This window comes from Nesoenas mayeri, assembly GCF_963082525.1.
Source record: "Nesoenas mayeri genome assembly, chromosome: 1".
In the NCBI taxonomy this organism is placed as follows: domain Eukaryota; kingdom Metazoa; phylum Chordata; class Aves; order Columbiformes; family Columbidae; genus Nesoenas; species Nesoenas mayeri.
This window is the reverse complement of record NC_137541.1, coordinates 135,134,907-135,157,998: the sequence shown is the minus strand read 5'-3', so window position 1 is coordinate 135,157,998 and position 23,092 is coordinate 135,134,907. Positions and strand designations below refer to the sequence as shown.

Genomic DNA, 23,092 nt, shown 5'->3' with positions numbered 1-23,092 from the left:
CTATATAAATCATGCATGGCTATGAGTCTCAGTTCAGAAACCTGTTCATAAGAGAAGTAGCAGCACCATGTCCTAACTCCTATACCGCACACAAGAATGCAAACACACAATTGTGCATGGCATCATAAGCCTTTTTATATGCAATATCCAAGGAAACAAATTTTGACAAGAGTAGGAGAAAAGCAGGATGCTTTTTCTTAAATCCCTTGGTAGTCTCAACTGACCATATAGTCACTTCCAAAGCAGTACAGTGATTCATCTGAACTCTACTTCTTAGCTGGATCTCAACAGGGAAAGGAAAAAAGAAAGAGAAAGAAAATTCAGCTCAGTTGTTGTAGGAGCAACACAACATGTTGTCACAGTGGGATTTAATATGGCAGTGAGATTTAATTACTATTTAGATTACAATTTTGACCTCTATATAATTAAAAAAAAAAAAAGGGTGAAGGTAATGATCTACAAATGGACTCTTTGAATGGACTTTAGAATCATAATTCCTGAGGAAAGAACCAAAAAAATAGAATGGTTTTATCAGCTGCTGCTATAACCTAGGGCTAGATTTTAGTGTAGATCTGATATTCTGATATAATAATTGCTAAAATTCTTATTGTTTCCTTGTGTTATTGCAAATACAAAAGAACAATGTGTGGCCAATAGTTGTACTTAATCACTTACATTTTGTGATTTTTTTCTTTAGGGAGTGACACTGAAGCATGTTCAATCCTTCCTGACATCTTCCAAGACTGTATGTGATTCCTTTTCTGTGAAAATAACAAAAATAGCATTAGAAATAGTTTCTTTTCTCACATGTCTGCTAACCTAACTCTCTGTTACTGCTTCTCCCCTGGAAATGCTATTCTGATCCTGTTTATGTCAGTTCTTATTCATTACAATTTTATTCACTGTATTGTGGCCTTTCTCTTGGCTTTCTCCATCCATAATTATTTCAGTGCACATGGCATAGCTTCTGACCAAACCTAGCTGTGATGCTCGATGAATCCTGTAATAATTCCTATTAACAGGAGGTATCTTACTACGGAAAGACTTGTAATTGCACTTTTTATTTGATCTGAAAGAAGAGTACTTAGAACGTCAAACTCCCTTTAAAGAGTCTTAAATTTATCTTCTAGATCTCCAGATCAAAGACTACATTACAGAAGTTTTCATACACTGCCAGAATAAAAATATTTATATAGGTACCTGTTAAGAACCTTCAAAAGAAACTAACTGCTAGAAACTTAACTTGCACTGACTTGCAACACTAGTGAGGCTTCCATACAGATGCTATCAGCACTGCAAAGCACCTCTAAATAATTTTGATAAATCTGGCCTTGGAGAAACATTTTTCTGAAAAAGTCTTTTGTTCTTAAGAGTGTATAAAATTTGGTCAGTACTTTTTCATGTATTAAAATAATATAGTCCAAATGGGAGTTAGTATACAATGTCACCAGTCCAAACACCTATAGCTACAGTAGATGATTCTTTAATATTGACAGGCATAAATTAAAAAAGCTTATGAACTGATTAAAGTATGGGTAACAACTATACCAAAGCTACTGCACACAGCACTCTACTCTTTTGCTTAAATAGTTTAGAATGTAAGAGACAACCAAAATGTCATCAGAGCTGAGATGTCAAATATATAGTAATTCCTCAAAGAAAAGAAACACAGTTTCAATTTTAATGATAAAGATTTCTCTTTAAACATTTGGAATTAAAAACAGAAAATTTCATACTGTAGTGCCTGAAGTGCATATGACAGTAATCCTACTGTTCAGTTTAATGAGCCTGTCAGTCCAGAATATTAAGCAGTTTGAATTAAGCATCTTAAATATGATGTAGATCTAAAATGTTAATGGTAAGCAGGAGTTTGGAAAATGTAATAAGGGACTTGTTTCCTACATAAAAAATTTTCTATCATCTGCGATTTGCCTACATTATGAAATGCGGTTATTAATTATTATAGTTCTGATTTCTAGGGACTAAAATAATTTAAATCCAAATTTCCACTGTATTTTAAGATGTTTCAAGATGTCCTTACAAGAATCCAGAGGCTTACTTGCTGTTACTCAGCCCTTATCCCATCTTTTGCTCATCTTGGCATTGTTTTAAGGCATGCTTTCCTCAGTTGTTTTATCCATCATCGTGATTTGACTTAGCAGTCTTCTGCTTAAGTCACTGCTTACAAATCTAGGACTTAGTAATTCAGATGCCCTGACATTCCTTTGCCAGTCTTGCATCTATAATCTTATTTCTGGCAGAAGAGGCATCTATGTATCAGACATCCAGCTCCAGAGTCAATGTTCCCTTCTATGACAAGGTGACCTGCCTAGTTGTTGGCAGAAAGGCTGTAGATGTTGCGCACTTAGACTCCAGTAAAGCCTTTGATACTGTATCCCACAGCATTCTCCTGGAGATGCTGGTAGCTCATGGCCTGGGTGGGTGTACTCTGCGATGGGTAAAGAACTGGCTGGAAAGCCAGGCCCAAAGAGTTGTGGGGAACGGAGCCAAATACAGTTGGCAGCCGGTCACAAGTGGTGTTTCCCAGGGCTCAGTATTGGGCCCAGTTCTGCTTAATCTCTTTATCAGTGATCTGGATGAATGGATTGAGTGCACCCTCTGTAAGTTTGCAGATGACACCAAATTGGGTGGGAATGTTGATCTGCTGGAGAGTAGGGAGGCCATACAGATCTTGACCAGCTGGATCATTGGGCTGTGGCCAATTGTAAGAGGTTCAACAAGGCCAAGTGCCGGGTCCTGCACTTGAGTCACAACAACCCCACGCAGCACTACAGACTCAGGGAAGAGTGGCTCGAAGCTGCCTCGTGGAAAAGGACCTGAGGGCGTTGATTGACAGCTGGATGAGTATCAGCCAGCAGTGTGCCCAGGTAGCCAAGAAGGCAAACAGTATCCTGGCATGTATCAGGAATAGTACAGCCAGCAGGACGAGAGAACTGATTGTGCCACTGTACTCAGTGCTGGTGAGGCTGCACCTTGAATCCTGTGTTCAGTTTTGGGCCCCTCATCATAAGAAGGACATTGAAGTACTAGAGAAAGTGCAGAGGAGGGCAATGAAGGTGAAGGGCCTGGAGCACAAGTCTGATGAGAAGCAGCTGAGGGAACTGGGCCTTTTGAGCCTGGAGAAAAGGAGGTTGAGTGGAGATCTTATCGCTGTCTACAACCACCTGAAAGGAGGTTGTAGCATGGAGGGTGTTGGTCTCTTCTCCCAAGTAGCAAGTGATAGGACGAGAGGAAATGGCCTCAAGTTGCATCAGGGGTGGTTTAGATTAGATATTAGGAAAAATCTATTTGCTGAAATGGCTATCAAGTATTGGAACAGGCTGCCCAGGGAAGTGGTGGAGTCATCATTCCTGGAGGTGTTTAAAAGGTGTACAGACAGTGTTCTTAGGGACATGGTTTAGTGCTAGAGTTAGGTTATGGTTAGACTCGATGATCCTGAGGGTCTCTTCCAGCTGAAATGATTCTATGATTCAATGATTCTATTCTTTTTGTCATGTTGGTGTTACAGAAAGCTGTGTCAGTTTTCCTACATATTGCTTGTCAAAGACATGACTTAAGCAACTGTAAGCTTGTATGCAGGGACCAAGAATGCACTTTTCTGCAAAAATACTGGTCACTGATATGTTCACACATCCACAAGATTTCAGAAATACAATCCTTGGTATTTTTATGTTTAGTTTAAGGGTAGAAACTGTGAACTGTTGATGATCAAAAAGCAAACTCCTTCTTGACTCAAAAAGATGTTGTACATGTCACCTGAGCAATGTAGATTTATGGCCAATTGAAAATTAACAGATTCAAACTTGTTCTACTGGAGCATATGTTGAATTGCTAACCAGGTCATGTGACAGGAAAATTAAATGGATTTATAGTGGAAAAATAGAAGGAAAAAAAATATTTAGTACTCAGAATTCTATGTCAGGACTACTATGATTAAGTGATCAGCATTATCCTATGTCCCTGCAAAAACACTGAAGACCAGTGTGGATACTATAAAGTACATCATAAGTTGAGCTAAATTTGTTTGAAATATAGATCACTTGAAAGGATTTCTACAACTCCCAGAGGAAAAATTTCCCTGGTGTCCTGCTGCATTATTTCAATTATTTGAATCAGCTGCAGTATTTCATCCAAAGGACACTGAAAAAGACTTCCAATGTATTTTTGTTATGTGAGGATTCATGTCTGGTAAGCAGTCATTGAAATTCCTCAAGTAAATCCATACAGATTTAGATGAGAATACCTCTTTCTTTCTGTTCTTCAGAATGGACTGTTGTTTCTTGTCAAAAATCAACAAAATAATAAATCCAGTGGACATCTTCACTATTTCATGACACCTACACATCTATAGGCATTACTACAGCATTTTGAATTTCATATGTAGGGTTATTCACCCTTTTTTTACTTAAAAATTTCTTGTGTCTTTACTCAATATATTGGTGCATTTACTTTAAAGCTGTCATTTTAATAGATATGCCACTTACATATTAAAGAGTTACTATATTTTTTTTTTCTGGGGAAATGATTAAAAAGTTAATATTTTACACAAATTTTTGCCAGAATCATGGAAAGACACATTTCATTTAGAAAATCTTTCAGCAGGTAATGTGGCAGTGGGATTTAATTACTATTTATATTACAGAAGTCCATAGATACACGGTCCTGGTTACAGGATCTCATTGTGGCAGATGCTGTTGAAACCCAATTCTTTCTTCATTCTCACAATAAGTTCCTTCTGGGCCATGGCAGTTCAAAATACCCTGTTCTTCTCAAGGTTGTCCTAGAAGGCTGAACTATTGCTGATTGTCTGGGTAAGATAAGCTTACAATGTATTTCTCTTGTCTACAAAAAGCTGATTCTAAAATAATTTAAGCTGTGAATCAGGTAATAACTTTCACTCACCATCAGCATGGGCAAGATTTGAACTGATGACTTAGATTGAAACATGCTAAATTCCACCATCAGTATTGTAAGCTTTACAAAGGAAAAAAAAAAAAAAAAAAAAAAAGAGATTTTCTATTGTGTGGGTAGTGTGCTTTAAATGTAAAAGAGTCTTCCTAGCTGTGGCAGTAGGCAGCTTTGAGGTAATTGCTATTTTGTGTTTCAGTTCAGAGACAGACGTTATAATGAGTCATTGGCTTCTGTTTCTGTATTCTGAGCTGACCCCTTTGCATGTACAGTTTTATAGGTTTTAAAGGGACCCAGTACTGGCCCAGATGCTCCTAGTATAATAGGATTTGCAGCATAGAAGGAAAACATTCTAACTGTTTTCCTGGTAGAAGTTTAGTGATTTTGTATACAATTGAAGCAATTCAATCCTGTAATAGCTTTAACTGCAAAAGTATACAAAACACCATAGTTCCTCTAATGATTATACAGGACACTTGCTGTTTACACTCGTGCTTATTTATCATTTTATTAAATGCATTCTTTTAAAGGAGAAGTCTTGCTCTGAGGTTTCAGTTTTTTCCTCTTTTATGTTTATTTTCAATTTACTTTTGAAATTTATTTCAATCTTAACCATTCTTTTAGTCTTCCATGCATGGGAGAGGTATTGGCCCAAATTCTGCTGTGGGAACTCTCTGTGCATCAGCTACATTTAATAGCATCACACTTTTAAAAAACAAGTTACATACTCATATAAAAATTTAGGTAGAAAACTAAATTACATGAGCAGTGAAAAATCGTATGACTGAAACATCAATTCAATGCAAAATATACTACTATTGCTGAAGTGAAGCAAGGCTGTTCTGGGACAAAAAATAATATAGAAGTCTGACAAATATTGTTAATAATCCACTGATATGTATAACTGATGAGCACAGTGTTGACAGCACCATATTGCAAAAAAGAATCATAGCCTGATGGGAACATTACAACCCACTGGTAGAAATATGCCAGAGCCTCTAATGCTGTTAGGGTTGCCACCATAGTGATGGACCAGATTCTCAAGAGCTGACATCTTCATAAATCAGAAGCTCTGTGGTACCACAACAGGTCCTTCATTTGACTAATGTATGATTACAATTGAGGACTGTAGTACGGCAGAAATCACACTAAGTAATAATCTATGTGTGCCGTTGACACTTTGGGGGCCAGAGATAATGAAGGGAACTCAGTAAGTCTGGCTTCTTCTACAAAATAGTAACTATAAAAGGAAGATAAATTCAAAAGCCATTTAAGATTGAAAAACAATACTCTGTGTGTCTATTAGAATTTTCAAGTTAGTTGACTTGTTAATGAAATACTAAATCTTTTTTTCTACATTAATAAATTAAACACTTCATATTGTAAAGAATATTTGCCCACCTACAAATGGGTATCTATACAATGGACATTTATATATGGATCTCCTTGTATGAATTTCTGCCCCATTAACAGCTGAAGTACACATATAGTTACATATTTCAATTTTAAAAGCTGTAATTAAAGTGTAAATATTGTTGGCTAATGTAGTTGGCTGTCAACATGCACTTGGTATTGAAAATGTGACATATGTCATTTAATAAGAGAGCATAACATGTTATTTATAATATAATTATGTAAGAATATGGTGTTCAGCTTAAGACTTATTTGTGTATTGTTGTGTACAGCTATAAATGTTGTGTTGCTATATAGCTCGGTTTTCTGATCCTTGGAAGTCAGGGTGCAGTACCTACACTTATTTTCACTATGAATAAGTCTGATTGGACTATGATGGAATACATTTTTCTAGTAAAAAATTCACCTTTGCATCTTTCATGGAGGCTGGGTAAGATTTTATCCTCTTCCAGTTCTTCATTTTTAATGCTTGTTCTTTTTTTTAAAAAAAAAAAAATAATCTTTTTTAGTTTGGTTTGGTTTGGTTTGGTTTGGGTTTGTTTTTTGCAATGATACAATGACTACTTTATGCCCTCTGGAAACCTAAAATGTCTTTTGAAATTAAGCTTAACTTGTCACTCAAGGAGTACTTTTTTTTGTATGTAAATTATGGAAGCGTGCATTTTTGTTAACTTTTAATAAAAATGTATCTTTGAATAGAGGGCTATGTTACCAAAGGCATAAACAAAGTTGCTCTTTGAGTCTTATTTTATTAGTAGTTGATAGAATACATCTTTGATGTCCTTATTTACGTAAATTAGCACCTGATTCCATAATTGATGCCTTTTTGTTAAGTGGTCGATCTTTCCTTCATTAGATAAAGGAATGCATAACTTATACAGAGTCCTGGATACAAGAGAGAGAATAGAAGTTCCTGATGTAGCAGACAGGAATGCTCACAAGCCATATAAATGGCAGATGTACAGACATATGGATATGATTAATATATTAATGTATAAGAGGAAACTTCCTGACATGGAGAGGGCTAGCTAGACATAGGCTGTGGAAAGACTGGAAGGGATGCAGTGTGTCCTGTTGCAAATAATGAACTCATGCTACAGTCTACAATGTGGAGACAGCCATAAACTTGATGTGGAACTTACTGCACTTGGTAGAAAGGCTATAAATTGCAGATACTGCAGTTGCAAAGGGAAGCATTTCCAACCACAAGAGAGCACAGAATCTTCTTCTGCTGCTGTAATATTCACTGTTCAGTTGATATAGGATTCACTCAACAAAGGCTCCTAATATTGCAATAGGATTGGCTTAAATTTGAGGAATATTAAACAATTCTTTTGTGTACTTGTGAGTGCAGTTTTAAGTAATTTTATAACAGAAGTGAGTACTGCTGAACACTTCAGTACATAATTCTATATCAAGAAACCTTGGTGTTTGGTGTCAAAGTACACTTCCATGCTGAGAACTGTGCCAGCCCATGGAATCCCAATCATGGAATCTTAGAAAAATATTTGTCAGAAGAAACGTCTGGAGATCATCTAGTCCAACTCAAAGAAGGTTCACCTTCAACTTAGTTTTGAGTATCTCCAGCAAGAGCGATTCCACAGCCCCCTTGCGCACCTGTTTGAGTGCCGTCATTGTAAAAAACTGTTTCCTGACATCTAACTAGAATCCTCCCATGTTGCAACTGGTGTCCATTGCCTCTTGTCCCACCCCTGTGCACCTCTGAAAAGAGTCCGGTTCCACCTGCTCTATACAAGTCTATGCCCAGCAGTTTTGAAACAACTTTAGTGCTTATGATTGTGATAAGCACTGTACTCTTCACACCACAGGTTTTGGCTCCAGCGACTATTGCAGTAAGTCACAGACATATTTCTAATATGTGCCACTCTGATCCCTTTAGTATAAAGACACTGTTGCTTTTTACAATGCCAGCTCCAGGTATTTCAAAGGATGGTGTGCTGACATCTTTTACTCAGCAGGAAAACACAGGCCTGTATTTCACACAGCAGTCAACTTAGCAATTCTTTTGTGAATGCTACAACTAGAAACTTCCTTTCATCTCCTTTTTCTGCCCCCAGAAATGAGAAATCTGACCCTGGTTTTATGTATAATCCATTTTCAAATTCTTTTTAAAACTAAGAATTATTTCTCTGCCTTCTTGAATTTTTGACAAAGCTGCAAAGTGTGAAAGACATTGTAATTTTTTTTATTTTTTTTTTTTAAGTGGCTAGTGAAAGTATATTCATAGAACAAATGGAAAGTAGGATCTACAAAACCTTTACATGGCAATATTATATCTATCATACAAATAATTGTGCTTATTGCCTACTCTGAATCTCAGTTAAAAATAAAAGAATCAAGTAGATTTTATTTTAGGTGAGAGTGTTTTAAAAATTGTCAAGAAATACTACCATCTTTCTGTTACCAGTTCTTGCACATTTAATGAGTTGTGAATGCAAAACTCAAATTGAGCATATGATGTATATCAAAAAACTTGCAATAATTTAATTTACCAAATATTTATCTTACCAACAGTATACGTCAGTCTTATAACTGTGGTAAGCACTGTAGCTGTAATTAAAAATAGTGCAGACACACTAACACAGTCTAGCAATGTAAGGACACTTCAAAATAGGGTTCTTAGTGTTGCTTGATTGATATTTCCATATGAACAGTCTGAAGTCAGATGCCACAACTCAGGAATTTTTAATGTTGAAGCAGAAGGTGACCCTCTGTGCTGCAATTAAGAGACACCTCTGAGACACAGAAAGAAACACATGCTTTTGGCAGCCGTCTTTTTTTTCTCTTTTTTTTTTTGTCCCATAAGAGTGGTTCTAGGAAAGTAGATTAGTCAAAATGGTGGTAGCCAGGGACAGAAGAAAAACTAATTTTCAGGGGCCTTCATGACAGAGATCTAGCTACAGTGCTTACACTGTTTCAAGCAACTTGTCTTTTTTTCCTGGACTGAGCTCCTGATTTACCTCTCACTGCCCAGTCTTCCTGTCAAATACCCTATTGATTGCAGCAGGAATAATAATAATGTATCAGCATTTATAATGATTAAAACCTATAAATTCTGATCTCTGATCACATATGCAATAGTCAGATGACATCAGAACCTGATGACCTGGAACAGAACAGCACAGAGGAAGACAAGAGTATATTCTGTGGAAAAGTCCATGCTCGCTGTGGCATTTTTTTCATTTTTGTTTGTGTGTTTCTCAGGCTGCTCTGAATTATCCTCTGGGTCTGCTTTTTGCTCTACTGGAGCCTAGAAAGACCAGCCTCCAAACTTAAATACTTAAATTAGTTGCCTACTTTTAAATTATATGGCTATCACATCACATGTACTATTTTGGGTGTTAAAGCTCTCTAGTCACTTTCAGCAGTTACCTGGATGAGTAACTCTACTATCCAGAATAAACTCTGAATGATCCACCTCAACAAAATCTCTCCTCTTTGAGAAGAGAACAAGAGGTTTTTATGGGAAATAGGAAATAGCATATTGTATTGTAACTGTATTGTTACAGTAGAAATGGTAAAATTGGTTTAGAAGAAAAATACTATGAATGATAGAGCTCACCTGAAAAGAGCACTCGTCTTAGAACACTCGTACTTCAAACACTGGATCTGATCTTTCATATACAAAATGCCTATTTCAATGTAGATATGTAAGTCTAGGAATCAAATATACGAAAAATCAAACTGGGGAAGCAACAAAACCTTTACTTGTACCACTGACAGAAGCCTGATCTTACTGCTGTTTTACCAAATTAGTCCTGCCTCATTTGATGACTGGCCTTAGTATGAATCAGGGCAACCTTACTGTGCCATTTCCCTGTTCTAAAGCCTCACCTCAACAACACTCTTTGAACTGAAGATTTATGTGCACTGATACTCATGTCTTTTCCTCATCCTGCTCACACAATTATTTCCTGAGGTGGCATATTGCTCATAGCCAAACAAATAGTTGGCACAGTCAGCTCCTCTGTATAGACGCTGCTATTCAAGCAAAGAACATCTGTCTTGGCCATGTTCACAGGAGGTTACTGAAAGACTGGAGAGACAAGCATACTTTTCTTATTCTAGTATCTGGACTGCATCTTGTAGCGGAAGCAAACACTGTTCCAAGCAAACTCTGCTCATAGGCCAGTGATTCTGATCTGTGAGATGTCCTGTGCTTGTAAGTCATAACACATGTGAACCTCTGCTGTAATGCTCCAAATCTCTAGATGACCTTTTGTTTTGTTTTTGTTTGCATACTAGCCAAGCTTAGCTGAGTTTTCTGAATTTGGGCAAACAGCACCAATATAAAAGCCAGTTTCCTGATGCTCAGACTCTGCTAGCCATTTTGGAGGACTGTTAACTCTTAAAGAAAAAAATCGCTGAAATATATATAGGCAAAATTTATGCTTGAAACTGTTAGATTAAATTTGGTTGAAAGTTTTTAGAGTTTTGCAAAGGGCTTAATAGTTGAAGAGTGGTATTCTGTAGAAGTCAATGAATAAAACAGCATCAAGTATAATGAATAACCCATTGATTTTCCTGAGAATGTTTATATGAGTTATTATATCCTTTTACAGGTAGATCTGTACCTTAGGGTTTTGAAGACTGTACATAATCTACAAAGTGTTCTGGTCTGTATTGGCTGTTATTAAAGTTATCTTAAATTTATTTGAGAAGCAGAAAAAGAACTGTACAGTGTACAGATATTTCCAATTTAAAATTTGGGAATAAACAAGTCAGCATTTTCACCGTGATCTTGAAATGTCCACTATAAAGGAAAATATTCTTTAATATTTTATGTCTTGTTACACATACTGCCATCAGATAGGGGATTTATGGTTTTCTGGTTTTGCCAATTCACAAGCACGCTGACAAAGAATACCATTTTGATCACCTTACCCTAATTAGCCTTAATTATAGCCTTCTTCACAAGGTAGTCTTTAAACGTGTTAATATATATTTATCTGCAGGACATATTGTGAGTATAAGAGGACATTCCCTGATTTGCATAAAGACGCTTTGGAGTTGTCATCTGGCTTTGTACGGAATAGCAACAATCTTCTCAGACACTTAAAAAAGCTACCAACACTTCATACTGCCACATTCGGCAACAGTCAAATATTTTTCAGCAATTACAATCAAGTCAGAAATAACTTGCAGACCAATTATTTGAGTATGTGGGAGCAGTGTACATTTTGCTGAAATACGGTTGAGATCCTTTACATGAAGAAATTAATATTTTTTTAAAAAATATCTCTATTATGTGCAAAATAAAAGAGCAAGAAAGAGACCTGAGAGAAAAATACATGGGGCTGGTTGGTTAACACTTAAGAAAGCAAATCCTTTCTGTTTAAATAGCCCTGCTCATCCTAGTGCATTAAAGTGTGACTCATGTTTTTATTCACTGGTTAACTTTTATCTAGCATCGTTGTATTGAAACGATCCTCAACTTCAATGTCCCTCTAAAAACTAAAAATGTGAGCTAACTAAATATGCTACCAACGTATTTGAGCAGGTTTCCTTGGAAAAGTTACGCACAACAGAACTTGTTCCGGGTTCTCTGCTGGAGAAAAGACATCGTCAGCTGAAACAGCTCCCGTGCCCCTCGGTAGCTCCTGATTTTCGGTCATTCCTGTCACGACACCCGCTCCCTTCCCACGGCCGGCGCTAAGGGGGGCTCCCCGGCGTGCCCGGCCGCCCGCCGCCGTTACGGCTTCTCCCCCCGCGACTCCCGCCGCAACAAAAGGCAACACGGAGCACGAGGTGGCGGCCGCTGCGCCGCTGCGCGCCAGTAGGGGGCGCTCGAGCTTCACTGTGCGACGCTCCCGCTGGCCCGGGGACGGCGCGTGGCCGCAACGGCTGGCCCAACCGTCACCTCGGGGCCGCCGCTGGCCGCTCAGCGGCCGCGCCCGCCCTGCCCTCAGTGTGTCTCTGCCCGGTCGCTTTTAAATTCCAGTCTCGATCACGTTGTTCCTTTCTTCGCCTTCCTGGCTCTTTTCCTGTGGTGGTTTGCGTTTTTTTTCTTTTTGTGCCGTTTAACAAGCCTGTGTCGTGCGTGCAGGGGTGAGGGGCTGTCTCGCCTTGTTCCCTCGGGCTTACGTGGCCCGTTCTCTTGTCTCCCTTCCCCAGCCCCCCTCCGCCAGCCTCCGGGCATCGCGGTCAGTTCCGCGAAACTTTCCCTTTGACGGGAGTTTCCCTACGAAGGACCACGGGGAGGGCAGGGAAGGGCGCGGGAGACGCGAGGTGGGAGGGCTGCTCGTTCCTGGTTTTGCACTGAGCAAGCCCGCCAGTCCTAGAGTTTGTAGGTCACAAGTGATCCATTTTATTTGCTACCTTTCCTTTTCCACAAAGCGGATCAACAGAAAAAAAATCTCTGGGGAAGATCCTTTCAAGGGTCTCACTCCCAAGTATCGGTGTATGTGCGGAGAGGGAATGAATAATTAGAGAACAGTTCCACGAAATCACTTAGCGAAAAATTAGCTGCCCATTAAATGGGAAGCGGTGGGGAGCAATCATGTAAATTCTACGTACACCCAACTGTAGAGGAAAGGTGGGGGTGGGGGGGCACTGCGTGCAGCAAGCCTGATTTCCAGTCCTGTGGCTGTGTTCTTATATCGCCGTCCCCATCTCCCTACCCCGGGCGGAGAGGGACGTGTGGGTGTGGAGCACAGTGGTTTAGTCCACACCCCGCAGCCTCCCTTCCCCAGGCAGCCTCGGGAGCCGCGCTCATTCTCCTCCCTCTCCTTGCCAGCCGGTGTGTCCGCGGCGTCAGGAGCTGGAGGCGGCGGGAGAAGAGAGAGGAGGAGGTCGGAGCGGCGGACGCCGGGTTGCCGGGGCCGCCCGGGAGAGCTGCGGCGGCGGCGGGAGGCCCCCGCACCCCCTGCCGCACGCACCCCCCGCCGCCGCCACAACTGCACGGCAGCAGCCCGCCGCCGCTCCCGCCCTCAGCGGCACCGCGCTGGAGTTACTGCCCTCAAGCAGTTTCCGCTCCGGTTTTCAGTGAGGAGGGAGGTAGAGGGGACAGGGCTTTATTTTGAGGGGATGCTGAGAAAGCCTTTCCCCTCCTGTAGCACATTGCCTAGGCGTTCCTATTATGGAAGTTAAGTGAGAAACTGCAGCTTGAACTGATTTGGTAGAGAAAGAGAGAGAAAGGGGTAGGGGGAGTGCGAGAGGAAAGCAAAATAGCCAAACCAAGCCAATGATTTTCCTGCAAAGTGCCGGGAAGTTTGGGGAGCACTTTCTAGGAATCAGGTCCTTTCTCAAAGTCTCTTCTTGTCTTCCGAAGAAAGAGCTTGCGTTTGGATTGCCATGGATCCTAAAGAGAGTCTTAGACACACTTGAATAATTCCTCTGCTTGGGCTGGATTGGTGGGAATTTAGGAAGGAGCGTGTGTGCAAAGCAGAAGCCTTCGGAGCTCGCTCGCTGCTCTAATCTGTATGGATCTAGAAGTGTCACATTCAAGACCTTTCCTTCTGCAGCTTTTGATTTCAAGATTTCCCTTTCCACTTTAAGTAGCTGCTAGGAAACTGAAACTTTTGCACCTACCTCTTACTGGCTTTGGGTACTTTTTTTTTTTTTTTTAATCTCCGTGGAATTGGTCTTGCAAGCAGTCGGGATTGTTTTTAATATGTCAAAATGGGTCTGCTGACGCCACTCCTGCTCTTTGGATTTGCACTTTTTCAAGTCTATGGTAAGTTCGCTTATGTTACATATGCCATTTCTGTGCAAAATTCCCCTTCATCTGAATCTGATTTGGGACAGCACATGGACGGCATTATAAGCTTTAGCATTACAGAGCCTTAAGTTTGTTTATGGTATAAAAATGGTATTTCGGGGGAGGGCGGAGAAGAGGGAGAATTTGTTTCCAACAAGTACTCCTCCCTGTCTGATAACTTAATTAAAAAGCAGCTTATGAATGGAATAATGTCATCTTGAAGTAGCGAGGAAAAACTACCATGCTAAATCTTTTATTTCGGGGACGGGGGGGGGGGCGGGAAGGAGGCAGAAAGGCAGACAGCTGTTGTAGCTGATATTACTTTGCCTCCTTCTATTGTTAAACTTTACACTGGGAGAGCCAGCTGATGAAATAAATAGGTTAGCTCTGCCTCGGCTCCAGGTGAGGGGAATTGGCGAATTTCCAGAGTCCCTAAATGCCTCCTTTGGCGCTGGCGGAGGCTGGAGCAGGCGCTGGCGCTCCGCAGACGAGGCAAGCAGGGTGTGCAGGGCGGCGGGCACCACGGCACCCCCCACCCCCCCGCCCGCACCCCCTGCGGGGCCGGGCAGGGCAGGTGCGGCGGGCTTGCCCGCCACCGTGGGGAGGGAGTATCTTCCCATCATCTTCTCCCTCACCCCCTCGTTACAGGCTTTCCCGGGCGAGTGCTGTCATGAAGCTTAGCACCGTTTGCGGGAAAGGGTAGATTTCTTTTTTTATTTTTTCTCCTGCCCCCCTCCCCCCCCCCCCCCCCCCCGCACTCAACCCTTTGGGTCTGCTCTACAAGACTTCCTAAGGTTTTCGAGTTCAACGGATGGGGAGCTATAAATTAGCATCTTGGGGAAGTGCGTTTTAGTAGGGGTGGAAACTTCGGTGCAAGGGTAAATTGTCTTTCGAAGTAGGGGTTGGCGCTGTACTACTGCAGTATGGCCGTTAGATGCGTTATAGTAGTTCAAGCACGCGACTAGGAAGTGAGCATCTGTAACAGCATACAGTTCTATATGAGTGTGTGCTGGGACCAAATGCTTAGCAGTCATCCTGGTTTTGAGTATTTGCATCTCTAAACAGTCTTTTAGACTTTAGGTGAATTTAATGTTCGGGACCCTGACTGGTTTTGCTTGTCCGTTAGAGCAAACTTTGTTCCAGCAATGTACTGTGTACAGCATTTACTTTATCAGTCCTGAAGCAAGGACTCTAGGTTTATTGTTTCCAGTCACAGGCTGCTTTGGGTATTTCTCCCCCTCCTCTCATCATTCCCCACCCCCTAGCAAGAAAGGAGGCAAAATAGATGAGAGTAGGGAGACATTTAAGTACAGTTTTACATAGGAAGCATAATATGTGATGCAGTTTAATGTTTAGTTTAATCTACCAATAAAAAAACTTCTCCATAATGTATGCTAAACAGTAGGAAGTTTTAACTGTGAAAGAATTAATGGAACATTTGTGTCTATCAGCATGGTCATAGTTTAGCAGGGATTTTGTTTCCTGTTTGCTTGGTTTTTCTGACTGTAATGTATTTTGACCCTTAATTTTGAGGCCACCAGTATTGGACATATCCTTGTACACAAACTGAAAACATTAGGCTGTAGAAATGTAATTATTAGTAAGTGTTTAGAATTGTATGTAGCTAGAAGGAATACAATTAAAGTGTTCAGTGGAAGTGACAGAGTGAATCAGAGGAGCTTGGTGTTACAGAATGTAATTAATGTACCAGCCTGTTTGGAGATATATGAAACAAATGCAATTAACCAGCTTGCTGGAACGACAGGAGCAAGACATAATTTATTCTGGTTTTGTCACGGGGAACACAAGTAGAACCTTTGTTCTGGTTTAGCCTTATAGGACTGGGCTGTGGGGGGAGGTGCAGGTGAAGCACATAGCTAATTTAGAGCAGGCCCATTAGAAAAAAATGCCAAGAAACTGCCCAGAATAGATGTGATCCTTTCCTTTTGCGAGAAGATATTGCAGAGACTGTCAAGTTTGCTTACATTAACAACACAAATAAATAAAAAGCCTTGTGGATAGCACATCGTGACCAAGTAGATATAAGCTGTCATTGTTGAAATGACTAACAAGTAGCTTTGAAGAAATACTGGCATGCAAGCTTGGCACACAGTACTTTTGTCTCTTTAGCACCATAGTAATTATGATTACACCTTAGGGTGACATATACCACCAGTTGCTTTGAAAAGGTATACATCAACATTAGCAGTATTTGTAATGCTTTAATTAAGAAAAAAGGCAAAACCCAGTAGACCACTTGTTTAATAGTTCCTTGGTTTGTTTTCTGTGTTTCAAAGTTCTCTCTTAGTTTATTCTGGTTTTGTGAGGTTTTTGTTGTTGGGTTTGGGGTTTGTTTTTTTTTCTTTTGGTATCGGGTCCAGACAGAGACACTGACATTTGAGTCACATTAGCTATCCTTTTCCTGATGATGTTAGTTTTGTTAGTGATTCAAAAGTGATATTACACAGTGTATAGGTGGTGTAGATCAAAATGATATTTTTTTCTTTAGCTCTCAATCTTGGTTACTGTTCTTGGGGGAAAAAAAAAATCAGGCATGCAAAAATCCAACCAACCAACCAAAAACCCACCCCACTAGACAGAGTCTGTACCATAAAATAAAACACTAGCTATTGTAGTTAAAACAGCTGATTACATGTTCTTTTAAGTGTTTAATTGATTTTTCTTTCTTTGTTATGTGTTTTTTTTTTTGCTCTCTTCCAATAATTATCAAAGCTCGAAAGAATGAGTATTAACAGACAAGTTCACAACTACTGTGAACACAGGTATGTGAATGTTACCATAGACACTGGTTTTAGTGAGCCAAACTCTGCCCTGGTAGGACTCGTAGTGCTTTCAATGAAAATGACAACCTTTTGTGTCAGGGCTGCCTTTTACCTATTGTTCCTTGAAAACTGCAAGTGTGATGTTCTTGAATGTATAATAGTGTTAAAGATATATAAGAATAGTTCTGTAAAAGCAGGATTTTATCTCTATATTAGTATACTTCAAAACCATTTTTTTCCTTATGAAAGGCATGCATCTGAAATGGTGGGGTGGTTCAAAAATTCTCTTTTTTTTTTTTTTTTTTAATTAATTTTATTTCTTCAGACCAATGAGCTACACATCTGTGGCCTTGTGCAGGTCTCAGTTGCCTGTCAGAGAACATGGCTTACACATAAAGCTGGAGTATATTCTTCCAGTGAGCATTTGAGCTGACAGGGTCTTGATCTCTCCTGTGAGTTTTGCTGTTGATGGATAACCTTTGCTTCTGTGGAATGTGTCCATTTTAATGTATTAAGCATAAAATTCTGAAGTGGAGAGTTTGTGTTTTTATTTCCTTTAGCTTGTTCTTTTATGGGACTCAATTCTACAGAGCACTTAAGAGTGTGCTTCCATCACTTGTCAAGTATCTTGCTGAATTTCAATGTATTCCAAGTTAATCATATGATTTAAAACTTTGAGTAGGGATGAATTTATGCCTATGATTAAATGTTTTGCTGAATTAGTCTTAATATTTTGCTTTCTTTACTTCCTATCTGGTAAGCTGTTATTGCAACAGCATGTATTTATGTCCAAAAGATAGGCAATTAGAAAATCTTGTCATTGCACTTCCAGAGATGGATTTGTTTGAAAAGTAATGTGATGATCCAAATAACTTGTTTTGTTCCTTTGCTAATTTGTTCCTTTGTTAATTTGGTATGCTGCAAAGGGTCTGAAATGCCACAGTTCTTTCAGAAAAGGTAGAATAGGGATTTTAAAACTTTCCCGTGAATCGTACTTACTACAATAATCCCTCCATTAGGAACTTTCTGAAATGATGAGGTTGATATTGCTTAAAGAAATTAAGCTTCAGCAATGCAGACTAAAGATATGTAACCTTGAAGATAGACAGAAGGTTTTAAGTACATTTTTAAGGATACATAAAAAGCATCAATGACATGTGCCAAAAAATTCAGTGAGAGGAAATGGAAGCTTTGGCCAACCTGACCAGTCAACTCATATTCCAGGAGCTGCTTTTCTATAGCAATGCTGTGTAGGCTTATAGCTCTAAATTCAAGACATGCCCTGTCTGCTGCTGAACCATTTAGTGGAAATTACTAAAGAGTATGCAATGGCTTTTTAGCCATTTGCTACCCTTGAGTTGCTATTCAAATATTGATCTCAGCTAAATAGATTGCTAACAGGTTCTGTACATTGTGTTTCAGCCACCTAAGAGGAACGCTGCTGTCAGGTTTTATCTGTTATCTCAGCTGGCATGGCAGAGGTTGCTCTTCCTGTGGCTGCCATCTGGCTCACCACCTCTCATACCAACCTTGTGGAGGGTACTTAGTAATCACATTGATACTGTTTCTTGCCAAGAGACTGGGTTACTGTTGCCTTTTTTTTGTTTTGTTTTTCTACATTTCTATAGAAATCTCTTTGTGTTCAGAAGAAGGTTAAGTATTTGCTCTTGCTGAATAAATAAATGTTGCTTTTTTTGGTTCTGACTGGACAGACTTTTTTTTTTTTTTAAATATATATAATTAAATGTTCTGTAAAAATTTGGTAATGTTATCCAAGCTTTCTTGCATTTGCATTTTTATACTACATGTGCCTCGAATATTAAAAAAAATAATCTTTCAATTTTTGTTAAATAGAAGGATATGAAATCCGGTCTTAAATTGCTACTTCAGATAGTGTTGAGGATACCTTTTATGTAGGAATAGTCATGTCGACTGTTACTTCTGAAATATTTGAATGCAAAATAGTTGCATGGTTATAAAGATTAGTGGATGTAGATTTTAGTCTCACCATCTTTACTCTTACGTCTGGCTTGCACTATACAATACAAACTGAGGACTCTCTGCCCTTGAAGTTATGTATCCAGAAATAAGATTGAGTTGTTAGTGTTGTCCACACCTCAGGCTCTTTCCTTAAAAAAGTTATTGTCTGTGTTTAATAGCTTTTATTGTTATAGTGGATAATTAAGCATGGCCCAGTTAATTTAGGACCTGATTCTGCACCACAGAAATCTATAACAATTTTGCTAACAAGTCCTTTGTGTGAAGGACTTCGAAGCAGGTGATGATATCTTGACTTACTGTAAGTAAAGGGTTGCATCTTAATTCATGTAATGTAATTTTGTTACGTGATGAAGCTGGCTTGTTGCTACATCCTTCCATGGCAATAGCTTCCAAATGTTACCGGGTACAAATGCATGTTGCTGGTTTAGTCCTGCTTACTCCTTTCCTTGTTCCTGTAGTGCTCTCTTCACTACTGCAGAGTATCTCTTTGTAATCAGAAAGGTGCTTATTGTGTTAGGTTGTGGATATAATTATCTGCTTTCTCAATGTTTTTTCAAGCCAAAAGTTCATGAAGTAAGAAACGGCTTTTTAATTCCATCTCTGCAGCTTATTGTGGCTTTGCTGCCATGGAAGAGATCCAAGATGTGCTCTTAATTTCATTAACATAATAACCTTCATCAATAAATACGTGAACAACAACAGACAAGCTAACCAGTAGTACCCGTGTAATAACCTGCTGATACCTATATTGAATCTCTGTGCTCTAGTGGCCAAGCCTAATTGAGATTCAGCTTCATACTATGAACAAACATGATGTGAAGATATTAATTTAAACAATGTTCTGGAAGAAGTAGTTTGGGCATATGTGTTGAACTTGCAGTCTATACCACTCTAGCCCAGCTATATTTTTAGGCTAAGTGAATTGTAAACTCATGAAATAATGGTTATTATCTGCATATCTCTGTGAGTTAACGTAATCCTTTTAATTGGATTTTGAGCTAACTTTATAGTTGTGTTCCAGATAGACTGGCAAGCATCCATCCCTGTGCTTAGTTTCTGAGCTTAGTTGCATTGTAAAACCATGTCAGTAAAAAATAGATTCATTTTGTTTGACAACAAAGTTATGTGTTTGTCTTGATATTTCTACCAGGAAACAATGTATCTTTGGCTTGCTGATAACTGAAGGCCACCAGTCTTCTAGTGATTCCAGTGTATATTGTGGAATCAATTGAGATTGTGCGTGCCCAGGTTATGTTGCAAACTTCTTGTGCTATTTATCTGTCCTGATTGTGGAGATACTCATTCAGCTCTACCCACCAATGTGAATGATGACTAGAAGAACAAAAAGCATTTTCAAAATCATTCCTTATCATTTTCAGGTGCTCATTGCAAAATACACCATTCCAGGCTTGATTTGGAGCCACTCTAATGATATGTGATGTTTGCTTGCAGAATCACTTTTCTTGTCAGTGAGTCTTCATTATACTCCTTCAGTTCCAGTAGAATTCTTCAGACTAACTACTGTGAAAGACAGTGGCCTATGATTGTGCTATTTTATGCTTTGTTGTAATTAATTTTCTCTCATTGTTTTTTCTCAGATAAATTGGGAGAACAGTTTCTTTGGTCTGATATATGGAAATGAACTGGTAGGATAAGAGGGGATACCAGGAGTCGAAGTATTATCTTACTTGTTAGAGTTCACCTAGATGGTTATGCCACAATGTACGTTGTGGCATATGGTCATTTAGTTTGCATTTATGCATTGCTGATATAGCTTCAGCATAGCATGCCAAGGAGAGAAGAGTCTTTCTGTAATATGCTAGTCATAAATACAGATTGGACAAATTAATAAAGAATAAATGGCCAGCAGCAAGTTGTACGGCACAGTAAAATCTAGTTCAGTTCTGTTAATCACCTGCCATTGATTGCAAGAGAAGCTGAGTGGAAAAAAATTTAGCCTTTTAAAACCAAAATGTCAGTTAACTAACATCAGTCAACTTATTTCTCATTCGTAATGAATGAAGGGACTGTGCATATGAGGGTACCAGAGATGTTTTTTTACTGCTGTGAAAATGTCAAGAGATAAGCAGTTATGAAAAGTATTTTAATGCTGCATGAGCCCTATAATTGTGGTTTCTCAAGCTGTCATTCTGTCCAGTTTTCAAAGTCCACATCTCCCGTAGCCCAGATGACTTCATCCTGACAAAAGGAGTGGTCAGTTTTAACAGTTTATGTTGTATCCCAAAGAGAAATCTAACGAAGGGATGGGCAATAGTTTCTTTTGTCTTTGTATTAGGAAAAATTCACACAGCATAGCAATGTTTTTGGACTAGGAGTTAGTTGTAGAGGGTGTGTTTTCTGCACCTGGATTTCCTTTCCTTAGTCAACTTGATCTTCTCTTTGGGATTTTCACTCCATAGTGGAGGCTGCAGAAAACATCTGTGGGTGAATCCTTCTTCTCACTTTCCAGAGATGAAATATTGTGCTCAATGTATTACGTCACCTTCAAGACCTAGAGATGCTTAATGGTCCTCTGTGTACATGTGCACTAGTATTGCTCTGCTACGACAGTTTTCTGGGGAAAGAAGTGACATGGTAAACTGGGAGAAGGAGCAGGAGAGTAGCCTGATTTGATGGATTAAATGTCTACCCCATTTTGAAATGAGGAATGAGGTGAGAGAGAGAACAGCAGAGGAGCTGGGCTACAGGGCATGTGGCTGGGTGAGGCAGCATAGGGAGTCAAAAGGGGAGCAAAACACTGTCATGCTTTACTTGATTGTGCTGATACCTGATAAATTCAGGGTTGTTTTATACACAGTATGTTTAGACTTTTAACATTGCTATGTAATTTGTACTACACTTATCCATGAAGTGAATAAACCTCTCTGTTAAATTGTTTAAGTCCAGATTTGTTTGGAGTGGCTGCAAGAAAACACTAAATTGTGATTTGACACACTCTGAACTAAGGCCTTTTCTGGTTTTAACTTGATGCACTGCAGAAGTGCTGTGATAGTGGATGGATTTTTTTATGTATATGTTTTTATGATATGTAAGAGAAATTCAGTGGGCTAACTAAAATAGTTGGTTTACGCCAAGGCAACAGCTATTAAACAAAGGACTTTCAGTGGAAAAAAAAATAGCTATCAGAAATACTGCAGGCAGTATTTTACCCTTGATCTGTTACATCTGTTCTTACCAAGCTGGAATTTAAAATACAGTGCTTTGATTTTAAGCTACTCAATGTGATGGATCTATTCAGACTTATGCCTAAATTATAAACTTCTGTGTTTTCTTCTGCATGAATTTGATTCATCATCTTAAACTGTACAGTCTCCTGTTTATGTAATGAGACCAGACAGATTGTTCTGTAAGATCAAGTCTCATGGGCTAAAATCCCAGCATTTGGAATAAGGGTATTCTATGATAAAATTATCTTTTAGTACTCTTGTATTTAAACCTCTAAAAATAGTTCTGTTTGTGTACATGTAGTTTTTTTTAAAAAAAATATATCTACATAGAGATACAATTGTATCTCTATATACTTATAATGAAAGAAAATAACTTTAGAAGCTGTAAGGAACACAATTTATGTCCCTGAAGGCAAAACTGTAAACAGTAGTAGGAACTGTTAGAACACTGAATTAAAAGAAAATAAAATGTGTGACGAGTAGACAAACAGATATTTAATTTAATATGAATCAGTATAAAACAGAACGGTGTATTATTATTTACTGAATCTTCTTTGACAACTGCTCAGTTTAGGATGAAAGGCAAAAGAACATATGCCTGGCTTTGTATGACCCCAAATTTCTGTTCTCCCTTTCAGCAGACAACATGCCTTTTTTCCCTAAGTGATTTTTAGTTGCTAGGAGAAGTGCAATAGTCTGCCTTGCTCTTATCCAGCGGTAGAAACGAAGAGTGTATTGAGGTAAAGAGAGGGGCAAAGCACAGTATAGGCCATGAATTACAAGTTGTCTCTGATATGTCCACTTTGTTCCCACTTTTTCTTTGAAAACTTTTGTTTTTACTAATGGTGTTTCTTTTTCAGCTGATCTCTCAAAACCTTACATAGAGTGAAAAAAAAAAAAAAAAAAAAAAAGGTGCTGTTAAGAGTCCACTCAGAAGAACAAAAAAAGGAGGGGGAGACTTGGAGACTTATTCACGAGGCCACAGTGGTAGCAATGTGCAACTCAATGAATAGCTTCAGTCAGCTGCTGTTAAAACTGGATGATTGATACCTTCTGTT

The 23,092-nt window shown here is 39.1% G+C and overlaps 1 protein-coding gene across 1 annotated transcript in view; it reads left to right on the top strand.

Annotated features, from left to right (window-relative positions):
- Positions 1–13,712: 13,712 nt before the first annotated feature.
- The window catches only part of ROBO2 (roundabout guidance receptor 2), a gene marked incomplete at its 3' end in the record, with an annotated part of 521,961 nt that continues 512,581 nt past the window's right edge, over positions 13,713–23,092 (top strand). Inside the window, exon 1 of the mRNA XM_080358539.1 lies at positions 13,713–14,038. Within this exon, the coding sequence (XP_080214665.1) occupies positions 13,984–14,038 (55 nt within the window). The 5' untranslated portion in view covers positions 13,713–13,983. The remainder of the gene's footprint in view (positions 14,039–23,092) is intronic.